The sequence below is a fragment of the Castanea sativa genome, chromosome 1, assembly GCF_040712315.1.
Source record: "Castanea sativa cultivar Marrone di Chiusa Pesio chromosome 1, ASM4071231v1".
In the NCBI taxonomy this organism is placed as follows: Eukaryota; Viridiplantae; Streptophyta; class Magnoliopsida; order Fagales; family Fagaceae; genus Castanea; species Castanea sativa.
Window position 1 is genome coordinate 76,703,461 of NC_134013.1, and position 15,845 is coordinate 76,719,305.

The following is a 15,845-nucleotide window of genomic DNA, read 5'->3' on the forward strand; positions in this document are numbered from 1 at the left end:
TGGCTTAGAGTGCGTGAACGTGTCACGACTTTAACGAGAGGAAATCAAGTCCGGCTTTCCTTCTTTGTTGGATGCTCCGAGAAGGTTTTCGCCTTGTCCCCTAGTATAGTTATGATTTATATTAGTAAACGATAGTCATGGCTAAGCATTAGCACAAACAACTTGAAGAAAATATTTTGATAAAAAACTTGAAGGATTGAAATGGTTTAAGCGATATATAAAAAAGATGAATTAGTAAAGAGAAAGCTTGAAAGTCTTAGCTTAAGTGTGCTTTGACAATAACATATCGCTCGTATGACTTCAAGACTTGGTTTATGAAATGTCGCTACTTGAAGGCGTCGAATATCTAGCAACTTGCGGTGGGCCATTTAGCTATGGCTTTTAGCTATTTGGTGAAGATTTCATTTAGCAGTGACGCAAAAAATATTCAACTCTAAAGGGCTGCACACAACGTCAACTATACTTGTCCCAAAAATGAGTCAATCACCCGCAACAGCCCCTATATGCTCGATGCTAACTCAGCAACAATACAACTCAACAATAAAGGACACATGTGTTGAGAAGATGTTGAGGATGAGCTTTTAGCCATTGTCGTTGGGGTTCTTCGTTGATTATTGGTCAAAGTCGTCATTCCCTTCGTGGTTGGACTTGTGGCTCACCATTTTTGCATTTTCAAGCTACAACAAAATTTTCTCAAATATCATGTAAAGCAAGAGATATAGGATGATTCATCCATATGAACGATAGCTAAAAATAATAATATAGATGAGTGGAAGATTTTTTTTATTTTTTTATTTTTATGAATAAGAAAGTTGATTCTCCTTCCATCCTTCACTTCTTAGGTGGCTTCAAGAGGTTGGAGCGATTTCGTCACATAATTTGGAGCATCTCCAGTAACTCAATGAGCTAAGGATATAACTTATTTCAACTCAACTTCACAATGCTCTTCTTGTGCGGCAAAGTATCATACGGTTTCTCTCAGAACAACAAGTTGGTGTGAGAAAACACCATCTTTTTTCTGATTTTGCGTCTTTGGACACATAATTTCTCTTGTTTTAGCTGCTTGACTCCTTAGTGAAGTCGCCAAAATGTCGGGGACATTTTTGCAACAAGGGCCAAAGAAGTGATATTAGCCCAAATCTCCCCTTGGGTTCTTTAGAAGTGTTTATTTGTGGAGAATCAAGCCCAAAATTCACGATGTATAGAAAACAAAGGCTAATGGTGCTTTGACAAGAGAGAATCAAAATGCTAATAAAAAAAGTACAGAAAAATCATATAAACATAACAGGTCTGAAACTTCGACCCACAGTCATCGAGAAGAGGAAATTAAGAGAGGTTGCGAGGAAGAGAGGGAGGTTCCCCTGTACCCATATTTCCACCCCTAAGGTTCGGACTCGTGAGAATGTTTCCTGGCTCAGTGGATTTTGACTCTCAAGTTTTAGCTCTATGGGGAAAACGTGGTTCAACAGGTCTAAAACTTTGACCCACAGTCACCGAGAAGAGGAAATTGAAAGAGGTTATGAGGAAGAGAGGGAAGGTTCTCCTGTATCCATATTTCCACCCCTAAGGTTCAGATTTGTGAGAATGTTGACCGGCTGAATGGGTTTTGGCTCTGAAGTTTCAGGTATGTGGGTAGAACGCGGTTGGTTTCTTTTGAATCTGATTAGGGCCTTTTGTATTGAACTTGGGGTGCTCTAAGTGACTGGTTTTTGAGTAGTGGAAGAAGCTTTTATCCACCATGATTCTAATTTGGTGTTTTGGCTTGGGTTGCTTTTGTTTAGGGAAGAGTTTAGTATACTTTTAACATGATTTTGGAAATAAAGTGGCTGACTCCATTAGCTATTGTTTCCTTGTCATTGTAGGCTTTTGATAGCTGCATTTGCTGGCTATAATAGGCTAGCTAATTAGTTTAGGGCCAGCTGTGTTTTGGTGTGGAAAATGGACCTGGGCTGAAAAATAGGGGCACAGTCACCTAGAGCATAATAGCTCTTTTGAGGTGGAAATCTTGGGTACAAGACCTCCTCCATGAGCCTAAGGTGCTACCAGTATCTCTTGCCCACTTGGTAGCACGTATGTGTTGGGCTCATGCAAAAGGTCCGAAAGGAATCGACCCATACCCTCCAAACCACACTTCCACAATTTCTCCCAATAAGTTGCATGGGCTTGGGTCATGCTTAAAAGAATAAAAATAAAATATAATACATGAATTGAGCCCACAATGAAGTCGAGCTTGGCTGAATTGGGCTTGTATAAAATGTGTCGCGAAAATAGGTATCAACAAACATTTCTAAACATGATGGATTGTTTACAAACTTATGCTATAATTAAACAATGATCAAGAAAAAATCACTAACTTTTCTCTTTTATACAATAGATGTAATACTTTAATTTTTTTGCCAGTATTAAAATTTTGTTTTACACAGATATAGAAGGGTATAGAGCCACCATTTGTGCTTCACCTTTCACATCATGATTGTCAGCGAATGTAAGTCTTATTTTCTCCGAGAACTATCCTTTCTGCTTCAAGGTTTTGTTATGGAATGAAAATCCGATTTTGGATTCATGATTTGTTAGCTCCATTTTTTTTTCTTTTTTTCTGATCATTTATCTTATTAAGACTCATAAATATTTAATTTTGAAAATAATTCGTAAAAGGTTCTACGGAGCCAAACATGTGGAACATAAAAGTCATGTATGATTTTTATTTTTAATATTGGATATGTCATATTGCATTTTTTTTTTCTCTCCATTTTTTTGGGTAGATTTTACTTATCTAATCATTACAAGTTATGGAGTCATAATTTTTTTTGAAACCCATTTGACATGGCAATGGTTTTTTAGAATTGCAAATGTTCAATAGGATTGTAAAGACTAGGAGATAGAAAAATTTTCAAGCAAAAAAGTAATAGATTTAATTCTATTACCAATAGTTTACTATCTTTGCAAAAAATTAAAAATTAAAAAACCCAATAGTTTACTATAAATAAAATTTTATTTCTAAATTCTAAGACAATTTATACACTACACACTGTGATAGGGAACTGATTTAGCCTATCTTCAAGTCGTCCATACAGGTCGTCCATAACCCACCTACCACTGTAAACACCCTCAGAAACTTGCCTACAATTACCTCATCCAGGGAAGAAGAGCTCTGGACGAGGTAAGCACCACCAGAGTGATGCACTCGTCCAGAGTGCCGACAACCTCGTCTTGAAGGAATTTGCCCGTTAGACGAAACAACCCCTGCGCGTGTGCCAAAGCACACCCAACTAAGGAACTCCAGGACGAGGGTATCATACTTAGGAAAATCTCCGAATAAGGCGTGATAATCCCTTATCCCACGCATAACCGCCAGGTATCCGTTGTGGAACAGAAGCATAACTTCCAAATGGTTATGCAAGTTACGTTTGATTTCTACCTCTCCTTGAATCCAAGAGAAGTTCCAATTTTGATAACCGCCTATAGGAACACTATATAAAGGCTGTTTCAGACAAGGCCAAGGTATGTTCATTTTTTACTCCCAAAAAGTTCGAACTCAGATAACATAGAGAGAAAAACTAACTTTGCCATCGGAGGGTTTTTGGCCGGTAGCCCCGGTCGCCTTTGATTCACTTTTCTTTCTTTTTCAGGCCACAGAGAGAACCAATAGTCCTTTGAACTCCGAAGCATCCAGCCTACTGATCTTCTTTGCATCATCACACTGTATTTGCAAAAAAAAAAAAAAAAACTCAATATATGTATATATTACATGTCATAATTTTTTTTTTTATCATGTGGCTCACAATTTATTGCTATAATTATTTTTTTATTTGATATCTTAGATTCTAAAATTATTTTTGGTAATAACTATTCATGTAATAATAGATTCTCAAATAAATCATATATTATATAAGTTTATGGGCAAACCATGCAACACACAGGAATTCAACTAATATTTAAATTTTTTAAATTAAATAAAATATTTGTTTTAATTATTTTATTCATCTATCATAATTATGTATTTCAATATGATAACACTTACATATATATATATATATATATATATATATATATATATATATATATTTATTTATTTATTTAATGTAAGGGCAAGGTTTGAATTCAAAGCCCAAAAGTGAAAAGGATTAAGGCCTAAAAAGTCCAAAACAATGAATTTGTAGAGAGTGGGCTAGAAATTGAACTCCAATGAGTTGGACAGCAATCACAGTAGGCTAAATGATACTAGAAAGCATGAATAAACAAGTTTATGCAAAGAAAATCTTAATCGGCAAAGTTCGAGAATGGTAGTTCTTATATACTAATGGTAGTTCTTATATACTTCTGTTAGACTTAAACATAATTACAGTTCTTGAATATACAGTGGTTTCTCCACAAATTATCTGATGATCCCCTTGTAATGGAGATTTCCTTCTTTATATTTCCATTCCTCACTTCATCTTAGCCTTCCACGTGTAGATCAGGTTGCTGGCTTTGATACTTGTCCCATTAGTATCTTCCTAAAGTCTTCATGGGTCGCTGTAAGGTTGAAGGTTACTGTTCAGGTATCACCTCCACATTAATGCGGCCAAAGAGTTAGTTGTAGAATATTCAATGCGGTGGTAGCAACTTTCTTCTTAGATATTTCTCATCTTTCCTTTGTCTTATCCACATCTGATACTTATCCTTACTAACATGATTGTCTGGTGCCTTGTTCTTGACGAGAGATCGGACTTTTGACCTCTACTCTACTTAGCTGAGGAGGTGTTTTTCCTCGGATTATACTCCCAAGCATTTATGACCAGACTTTTTCCACGGACTACTGACTTGTATTCCCTCGTTAGTATCTACTTGTCCTCAGATGCCTTGATATCTTCGGACACTGCTCACGGCCTAATACCTATTTTTGGGCCTTTTATCCTTACATTTAATATTTTCCTTTCATCATTGGCTCAATATATGTATCTATTTTAGAGCATGCAAAAAATATGTATTTTACTTTCCCAAAGCATTATTTATCTATTTTACATTCTCACTTAACAATATGCCATGCATCTCATTCTTTATTTTGCATTCCATCACATTAAATCATATATTTTCTACCAACACCAACAGTAAAAAAACTAAACCCAACCAGTAAAATCAACCGCCACTTTTCCCCAAATCCATCACCCACCCACCTCCCAACCACCACTGCCCGTTGCAAAATCAAACCAATCAACCCCAACCTTAACTCGGTTAGCAGTATAATAATCCACTAGTCTTTGAGAACCAAACCCAAGTCGATTTGAGTTCAAACCTACACCCAACAATAGTGGAGCGTCTAAACTTGGCGCCTTCGACTTCGTCCTTATCCAACAATGATGAGCTCCAATAGAGAGAGAAAGAGAGATCTTCGGATTTCTGATGAGCATAAGAGAGAGAGAAAGAGAGTTGGGATAAGAGGAGAGACGAAGAGTCATGGAATAGTGGGTTCTAATGAGAGAGACCTCAAAAAAGAGAGAGATATTGAATAAAGTAAGAGTTTTTTTTTTTTTTTTGAGAAGAAAAATAAAGTTTTTAAGGTTGTCTTATTTTAGATGTTGCTTTAGTAATTTGTAAAAAAAAAAAAAACATTTTGACCCCATACATAATATTTTGTGCATTTTTTTTTAAGAGTACGAGTTTGTTACATCTTTGGAATTTTTGCATTCAAGTTGCTCCCTAATTATCAAGATAGTTAGTTAAAATTCATGAAAATTTGTTGTTTAAATAAATTTTTTAATTAATCTATACATCTCATGTACTACTAGACTACAAGTCGTACTAAACAACTTGATTATCTGAAAGTCTAAACGCCACAAGGAAATGACTTCATACATAACATCACTACTCCTTCCCAAAACCAAAAAAAAAACCTCCCAAACACGCCTCTAAAATTCCACTAATGTTATTAAAAGGAAGGGACGACCCTATTTCCCCACTGATATCTTTCCACGATCCCCGACCAAACATGAAACAACAACAACGACAACAACAACAACAACAATTATAGATTTTTCCAATTTTTATCTCTCTTTCGTCTTTGGCCAAATGAAACCCTATTTGGTCAATTTTTCCGCTACTCTAACTCACTGAAAATATCCCCATCTGGCTTTGCTCCCCGATTCCATCTGTAACCTCAATTTCTCTCCTTTCCTTTCCCTTTTTCTCTCATCCATTATTTTCAATCCACTCCAATTTCGAATCCCTCGATTTCACTTTTTTTCGCAAATTCAAAATCCCCAATTTTTTTTCTAGGGTTTTCGGTTTTTTTCTTAATTGGAAAATGGAAGGGAACAAAGACGACGCTTTGAAATGCTTGAGAATCGGTAAACAAGCTATGGAAGCTGGAGATCGAAGCCGAGCCTTGAAATTCATCTCCAAAGCTCGTCGTCTCGATCCCACTCTTCCGGTCGACGATCTCTTATCGGAGATTGAGAAAGAATCCAATGGCCCCGGCGATGCACAACCTCAAGGCTCTTCCGGGCCCACCAATAACGGCACATCGGAGCCGTCAAAACCGTCCGATCAGCCATCGGTCCGCCACCGAGGTCCGTCTTCATCGTCGGCCTCATCGGCCTCGTACACGGAGGAGCAAATCGCGATCGTGAGGCAGATTAAGAAGAAGAAAGACTACTACGATATTTTGGGGGTGGAGAAGAGTTGCACGGTCGAGGATGTGCGAAAAGCGTATCGGAAACTGTCTTTGAAGGTTCATCCCGATAAGAACAAGGCCCCGGGCGCCGAGGAAGCCTTCAAGGCCGTTTCCAAAGCGTTTCAGTGCCTCAGCAACGAGGAGAGCAAGCGAAAATACGACGTTTCAGGGTCTGATGAGCCAGTTTACGAGCGTCGTCCTGCGCGGCGTGCTCACAGCTTCAATGGGGGATACTACGAAGCTGATTTCGATGCGGAAGAGGTATTTAGGAACTTCTTCTTCGGTGGAATGGCTCCGACTGCGGCGACGCAGTTTAACGGGTTTAGTTTTGGGCAAGGAATGGGGCATAGGGGTGGTGGTGGTGATAATGGGTCCGGTGGGTTCAATCTTCGGATGCTAATCCAATTGCTGCCAGTTCTTCTCATTCTGCTTCTGAGTTTTTTGCCGTCTTCTGATCCCATTTATGCTCTCACGAGGTCTTATCCTTATGAGTATCGGTTCACCACCCAAAAGGGTGTTAATTATTATGTGAAGACTACCAAGTTTGAGCAGGACTACCCGCAGGGTAGTGCGCAACGGGTGTCACTTGAAGGGAAAGTTGAGAGGGAGTATTTTACTATACTTACACAGAATTGTCGGCTCGAGATCCAGCGGCGTCAGTGGGGATTTATTCGTGAGACGCCTCATTGTGACATGCTAGAAAAGTTTCAATCTGTGGCGGCTTGACGATTTGGATCAAGGTTTTTAACTTTTTTAATTTATCTCCTGTGTTTTTGTTTTAGATTTTACTGTGTTATTATGAAGGTTACTTTTGGATTACTCTTTACCGAATATTAGTTAAGCAATGCTGAATAAGTCAATTTGTTCCTCTTCTCCCTAGGTAGGGACTATACAGGCAGGACACTTTTGATTACATAATTCACTAGATGTGGTTTTGTATTGTGAAATATTTGTTACGAGGCATACAAACATTGTTACTTTTAGTATTTTGCTATTTAACTTTACACATGTTTAGATAACAACAACAACCATTAAAACTTAGTTGGCTATGGATCCTCAATAGAGTTGTCAAGGTTGGTCACATGCTTGTATTCTTTTCCAACACGTGTTTAGATACTTGATTAATTGTTGGGAGTGGTTTGATTGCAACTAATAAGCAATGGCCTTAACTATGCTATGCTGGGTTGACAAATTCACCTTGAAGGTTCTAAACTTGGCTGGAATATATATATATATATATATATATATATATATATATATATATATATATATAGAGAGAGAGAGAGAGAGAGAGAGAGAGAGAGAGATATTAAATTGTTAAATGCCAATTAAGATTTTTTTTTTTGTGTGGGTAAAAAGGGGGAATTTATATAATAATTAAAGAGCAAATTACATCAAGTATGTCCATTAGACTCCTGTAGTTGGTGTCTATTTGCAAAATGAACTATGGAGCACTCTCTAGGAGTACACTTCTGCAAACGGTCCCATATATAACTACAAGATACAAAAGATGGACAGTGTGAATAGATTTTCAGTTGGCTGCTTTGCTCCCTTCCCCTTTTTGCAAGCCCGTCCGCCACTCTGTTTACCTCACAGTATGTATGATTTAGGCAAACCGTCCATTTTTTGTCTAGGAGGATCCTGCAATCACAAATTAAAGGGGCCAAGGCCGGAGCCATATCCCCAGGAGAAGTTTGGCAGTTTATAACTAAAGTAGAGTCCACCTCAATATTTAAAATTATTATGCCTGCATCCCATGCCATATATAACCTTTGCTGAACTGCCCAAAGATCAACTATATTGTTGATTGTTAAACCTATGTGAGGAGGAAATCCAATGATCCATCTCCCTTGAGAGTCTCTTATTATTCCCCCACCTCCAGCATATCCTGGATTGCCTAAGGTTCTTCCATCGGTATTCAGAGTAAAAATGGATCAACAGGAGGTTGCCAAGAGATATTTAAGATGCATTTGGGAATGCTAAATTTGCGAGGATGAATGAGTAGAAAATACTCCAAAGATAAGTGAAGGGTTCTGGGCAGCATTTGATTACGGGTATCAGATGGTGGGTTAAAAATCCTCTTTTTGTGAGATAACCAAAGTTGCCAAACCCCATAGGCAAAACTAATATTCCAAGGGGTATAACTAGAGGTAACTGGAAGAAATTGATGTCTCTTTGTCCAGGAAGAGCAATCCAAAATTCTTTGGCCTACATACACTCCCTTATAGCATGCAAAGTGGTTTCAGGAAGATTACATCTAGAACAATCATGGGTAAATCCAGGGAAATTGGCTAGATTTTGAATATGGAAGTTGTATGTAGTTTGGTAAAAAGGTTCCAATGAATTCATGGGCTGTGACCTGCTGCATCCAAGTTTGTCAGTTGATATTTATGGGAAGGAGCTATTTTCCATGAGGTAAAACAAAGGCAGTGGTATCTTGTTGGGTAAGTATGTGGGATATTCTTCACATGGTCTGTATATTGCTTACAAGTGGTTCAAGGCAGTTAGTTGGGGGGAGTTTGGATCTCCAAAATTTAAGTGAAGTAAAGCTGTGAATTTGGTACTTAAAACAATTATTAATGTTTTTAATTTTTAAATTGTACTGATCTGGAGTGGCTACTGCCTGGTGCAACTGTGAAATTCTTAACTGTCAAGATAATATGGGTTAGATTCTTCAATCTTGACAGCAGCTAATGTGGCAAAGACTATAATGGAGCATGGCTAACTGTAATGGATTATATGTTTACCCAAGTGATAGATAATGTTTAAAATATATTAGATGTGGGCAACAAAGTGCACAGCTTTGCAAGTACTAGACGGTTTTTCATGTATGAACTAAAATTTTCAATATATATGTATATATATAGAGCTTTCAAAAAGATTGTTAAGTGCCATCATTGTACCTTTGGCATTTGTGTTTAGCTGTCTATATACTTGTAAATATTGCATGTAAAATTATAGGAAAAGGCTAAAGCTACAAACCTTTTTTTACAAAATGCTGATGTGATGAGTAGTTATTGGTAAGTAAAAAATTAATGTTAGTGGTAAGCCCAAACGAGAATGAGTTAGAGTTTGCCACATTAACAGTTTGTAAAAAGCATTTTTTTTTTTTAAATGTGTCTGTAGCATTACTTAAAATCATATAGTTAATGGATTAGCTGCAAAGGTTGCGGCATTGGCTTGCCAACAATTGGCTTCCCCCCCCCCCCCCCCCCCCCTCCACACACCCCACAAAAAAAAATTCCAGGAGTTATTTTTGTTTTTGTATATAGTAAAACATAGCAACTTTTATCTAGAGTAATTTGTTTCTTCTTTGCAGATTGCTTGTTCAGTGCCACCGTTTTAGCATTTCCTATTCTGAAGAATGCACGGAGACTGGGGAACCTGCACAAGAGTCAAAGGGTTATAGCACCTTTAGCTTTATATCTAGTAGACTAGTACTACACTGCGCCATGAATGTTGTAAAATTATTGCCTTTAACTATGTGAATGCTTGCTGCAGTTTGGATGCATCGGGCAAGTTAAACCATTTTTTAGGCTATATACTATGTTGAATATAGTATTCTTTGTCATATTCTGTATGTGTCTGTTAAATGAGTGGCTTTTTCTTCCAACCTGCAACATTTATTCATGCTGAGTGCATAGTTAAGAGGTGGATTGCGGTTATTAAGCTTGCAAAATACTGGGGTTTTCTTTAAATTATATCCTGTTTTGGCATCGTTGACAAAGCTTTTAAAATTATCATAATGTTGGAAGTGTAGAGTTGAAAGTCTTGTATTTTAATAATGTTACAATGGATTGAACTGGTACCCCTTTTCCGTATGTTAGTCTTGAGGTAGTTTTGATTATTAATAAAACTATGGTACAATTCTTTAGGTAAAGTACATTATGTTCCCAAATTAATCCAATTTTAAACAAATAGCACCGTTGAAGCTATTATCCTTGAGAAAGAACATTGGTTGATTACCTATCAAAAAGAAAAGAAAGAACATTGGTTGTGTTTTATTAGTCAACACAGCTATGTGTTTGAATTTGTTTAGAGAATCTAACGTATTGCATCTAAGCAACTGTTTAGATATTTTGCTCGTATAGTTTTACACTCTATTTTGTTTTGAAGTAAAATATTTTTTGGAAAATATTTTTCTTTATTTAGGTGTTTGTTTGCATGTAAAATGTGGTCAAACTTGTAAAAAATATTTTCAGTTGATCGTAAAATCCTTTATAAAAAGTAGTAAAACGTGATAGAAGATTAGTGTGACGGAAAATTATGACAATGATATGGTAATAGTAGAAGAATACTGTGATGGAAATACCTAATTTAATATGAAGTTTTTATGGTTACATTTTTTTAATCTAAATTTATTTGTTTTCGAATAGAGATAATCATTTTCCGTTGGATGTTGGTTGCAATGGATGGTAGTGATAGCAACGTGTGGGATTGATGGTAGTGGTGATAGTAATAATAGCGGGTGGTAGTGGTGGCGGTGTGTCAATTTGAAGAGTAGTCAAAATAGTCAATATCATACCGATACTAATTGGTATCTACCTTACTGGTTACTAGATTGGTGCCAATATTTTTTTGAAACTTACCAAATAAAATTTTGTTATTAAAAAAAAATGGTTATAAAAAAAATATTATACAGCTAATATATTAAGTCAATATAATTAGTTGAATACTTTTTTTTAAGAAAGTAACTAGTTGAATACTTGGGCTCATAAAATGTGTGTTCTATATATTATTTTTATAAACATAAATAATGGGAAATTAGACTTAACCCAACTTTGGTTAAGTCGGTTTTGATTTTGTCATTTGTGGTTTGAAAATTATCACTTTACCCATTATAGATGTCCTCCAGCAGGCCTTTGTAACTCACCTCTGTCAAAATACAAGGGTAAATTTGTCTTTTGCTTTTCTTTTATGATTCTTTCCTCCACTATAACAGTTAATATCAAAAAGGTAAAATTTAAGTACAGTATCTTAGGTTTTGGGTTTGAGTTTGGAAGAGGAGTGTTTGCCGGTACAGGAAGAAGGAAATAATAAAATAAAATAAAATAAGATATTTTAGCTTTAACGCCGTTTACTTGATTTGTTAAATTGAACAGGTGTCAAAATTTTAAGTAGGGAGCCTAATGTACTGTACATAAATTTTGCCAATATCAAAAAAGACCTTACAAAAAAAACTAGAAGAGGCTCAAAGTTGCACAGAATACATCAAACACTGCTACTATCAAAATTGCACAGAAAAAAGTTTCATATTTTGCTCATATAGTTTTACTCCTTTGAAGTCGAGTTCCATGTTTCCACATAGCACAACTATGACAGGCGATTCACTACCAATTACAAATTAGTCCTTTTTATACCACAGGAGCTGCCATAACAAATAAGCCTGAAAGAGATTGCAAATAAAAATGTCACCCTTGAGCATCCACAGTAGTGGAGCTAAAAATTTAGTAATTTAGCTTCACCAAAAGTTACTTTATCTATTTTACCTACACACATGCTGCAGCAGTGGATCTATTTTAGCTTTCAACACAATAAAATAATATAAACATCACAATAAAATAATATATCTACCACAATAAAATAATACATCTCACTACAATAAAAACACCACAATAAAAAAGTAATGCGAACACAAAATACAAAATTAATTTTTTTTAGCTCTCATGAACAGTGCACATCTATCTATAGATGTGCACTGTAGCAATGAGCTAAAAAAATATAGATTTAGCTTCACTGCTGCATGCTTCTTTTTGGTGTTTTGGTGGAGCTAAAATAGCTATATAGCTATTTAGCTCCACTGCTGCAAGTGCTCTTAGAGCATCCACAGCAGTGGAGCTAAAAATTTAGCTTTTTAGCTCCACAAAAAGTTATTTTATCTATTTTACCTACTCACTTTACAAAACATGCTGCAGCAGTGGATCTATTTTAGCTTTCAACACAATAAAATAATATAAACATCACAATAAAATAATATATCTACTACAATAAAATAATATATCCAATACAATAAAATAATATATCCACTACAATAAACAACAATCACAACTACCCGCAACCGCAACTGCAGCCGCTGCCACTACCGCCGCCGCCACCGCAATTGCTACCACAGCCACTACCACTGCCGCCGCCGCAACAATCTTTATTTTTTCTTCTTCTATTTATTCTCAAGAATTATATTTTTTTAAAAAAATGTTACATCCACAATATTTTTTACAATACTTTCACGAAAATCATAACAAAATCTTATATGAAAAATTGTTACTAATTCTAATTTGATCCCGCCACTAAAATTATATTTTTACTCACCAATATTAGCTAATTACTTAAAAATTTATTGTAAAAATATTTTTAAATTGACATGTCTTATTCTTTGCTTTTCTTTCATCCGTTTCTTTTTTTTTTTTTTTTTTTTTTTTTCTCTTGCATTTTTTCCACCACACACGTAGATAGGATTCCATCCACTCCTTTTTCTTTTTTTTTTCTTTACTTTCCCCTTTCTCCAAACCCACCCTCACTCTTTCTCTTTGCCTTCAGCTCTCTCGTTTTCTCCTCTCTTCTTCTTCTTCTTTTTTTTTTTTTTTTTTTTTTTTTTTTTTTTTTTTTTCATCTTCTACTTGATTCCATAAATTCTCTAGCTCTTTTTGTGGTTTGGGTTCGTGTGTTTGGGTCCGTGTAGATCGGTAGTGGTGGTGGGTTTGCTCATCAATGATTTTTTTTTTTTTTCCTTCTATTTTTGAGATGGGTTTGGTGATTGGTGGTAGTAGGTTGATGGTGTTGGTTTTGGTTTTGGTTGTGTTGATGGTGGTGTGGATTTAATGGGTTTTGGGGTTATTTTGTTTGTTGTTGGTGGTGGTTCATGGTGGATTTATGGGTTTAGTGGTGGTGGATTTATGGGTTTTTGTGTGTTGGAGGTTGTGGAGGTGTGTGTATGGTGTTGGAGAGGTTGCTGATTTTTTTTTTTTTTTTTTGTGATTGTTGGGGTGTGTGTGGTGGTGAGGTGGTGGAAGAGACAGTGTCGGCTTGGGTCAGTGACGGTGAGCTTGAGCTTGAGAGAGTTGAGAGCTTCGAACGGCGTGGGTCGGTGACGGGCCGGCGGCGGTGAGCTTGAGTGAGTTGAGAGAGTTGAAAGAGAAGAGATGAGAGTTGAGAGGGTTGAAAGCTTCAGTGCACACAGAGATGAGAGAGAGAGAGAGAGAGAGAGAGAGAGAGAGAGAGGCTTTGAATTATTTTAATCGGGACCCGAATAAAATATTTTTTTTTTTATAACTTTCAGCTACAGTGCTCATGTATTGATACATGAGCACTGTAGCGCAAAACTAAAATTTTTTAGCTTTGCCTCCACTGCTGCAGGTGGGTTTTTGTGGTTTGAGTGGAGCTAAAATAGCAATATAGCTATTTAGCTCCACTGCTGTGAATGCTCTTAGGACATCAAGTTGTAAACTAAAGCATTGACACATCATTTAGGTTTAAAAAGAGATCTCCAAAAACCAAACGAATCTTTAGGTCCATACTTAAAAACAAACGAATCTTTCATTAATTTAGGGTTAAAGCCAAGAAAGTGAAGAAACCATTTCGTGGTAGAAAATACCCAAATAAAGATAGAAAACCTGACGAGAAAGGGACAAGTCAAAGGCTCATTATTCAGGGAGAAATCCAAGAAGCCAAAAGGGACATTAGATTACACCATATCAGACCATCACAACACAGCTATAGGAGAAAATTAGAGAGAATCCCGAGTAAAAAGAAGAGTATCCCCAGTAGAGTAAAATACCACAAAAAAAGAGTGTTCTAGGAATTTGTAGTAGAAGAGTAGTTTTGACATAAACCGCTAGGATAACTTCCTCTCTTCCATGAAAACCTCCTCACCAAAATCTCTCTAAAAGAATTATTCCAGCAAAGCCACTTGGATTCTAAGGATCCGTTTGGATGTAGCTAAAAATGAAAATTGAAAATTAAAAAATACTGTAATAAAATAATTTTTTAATGTATAAAAAATACTGTTTACGTTGATTAGCCTAAAATTAATGTTCATGGCCAATAAACAGTAAACAAAGCGCGTTCCAGAGAGGAAAAATTAAAACCCACCAGTACTGTTGATGAAAAAAAGTCAACAATCACGGCTTGGAAAATAAAAAAACGCTGAAACTCGGGACGCGTGATTTTCAGCCAGATCCAAACGCTCTTCTAATAAGTCTTAAACTTCACGGTTTTGTGCACCTTTAGGAATAAAGCAACAAGGCTGCAAGAGTAGGGGCCAAAAACCTTGTGGCCCAACTCCTGTTATGGAAGTACATATACATATATGAGATTACATATGCTAACCTATTGCAAGCTAACATTTACTTGATAATATTTCCTTTGGGTTTTAGTATTTGCATGCAGGTCATTAGCAACAACAGAAAAATAAAAGGTCACTGTGCTGTTGAAAATGGAAAAAGGTTCTTTCTCTGGCAGTAGATGGAGAAAGGTTTCTTCTGTGACAAAAAGAAGACGCAAAAATGTTCCTTTTGCGGTAGAAGAAGAGAGTAAGAATCTATTTGGATATCGCTTATTTTGCTGAAACTAAAAACTTATTGCTAAAAGTATTGCAGATAGAGGTAAAATTTAGTTGAAATAGTACAACGGTGCTCATGAATAGTATCAAAAAATGCAATGGAACCATGAATAGTAGCAAAAATAAATTGAATAGTAAAATAATTTTAATTTTTCATCTCCTAGGCTAAGTCCATTTTGCATGAATGTTCTTCGGACTTTGTATTTAATGTTTGTGTATAGACTCGCAACCTGCAAGATGGGACCTCCAAGACCATTCTGCGAAAGCGCCGGACCTGGTTCCAGACTAGAAGCTGTCTAGTGGTTTCAGGACATGTGTCTAGGGTGTGAAAAGGTAGAAAAAAGACCCTAACAATGGATTAGCCCGAGAGCAACAAAGTGCACAGCTTTGCAAGTACAAGATGGTTTTTCAAGTCTCAACTATAATCTGCCATTAGAGATGATAAATATTTCAAACACATAATGGCTACAAGATAAGCATCAGTTTTATAAATGATTATCAAGTCAATCATTGTGCCTTTTGTATTTGTGTTCAGCTGTCCATAACCTTATTAATATTGCATGTAAAATCATACAGTTTTGGATCAGCTGCAGAGGTGTAATTACTTGAGAGAGAGAGGTTAGCATGGATATGTGC

At 36.2% G+C, this 15,845-nt stretch overlaps 1 protein-coding gene across 1 annotated transcript; it reads left to right on the plus strand.

Moving 5' to 3' along the window:
- Positions 1-5,826: 5,826 nt before the first annotated feature.
- On the plus strand, positions 5,827-10,265 carry LOC142618633 (chaperone protein dnaJ 49-like). The gene is made up of 2 exons (XM_075791586.1): positions 5,827-7,392; positions 9,972-10,265. Exon 1 carries the CDS (start codon positions 6,284-6,286, stop codon positions 7,376-7,378), a length of 1,095 nt encoding a protein of 364 aa, XP_075647701.1. The 5' UTR covers positions 5,827-6,283; the 3' UTR covers positions 7,379-7,392; positions 9,972-10,265.
- The last annotated feature ends 5,580 nt before the right edge of the window (positions 10,266-15,845 follow it).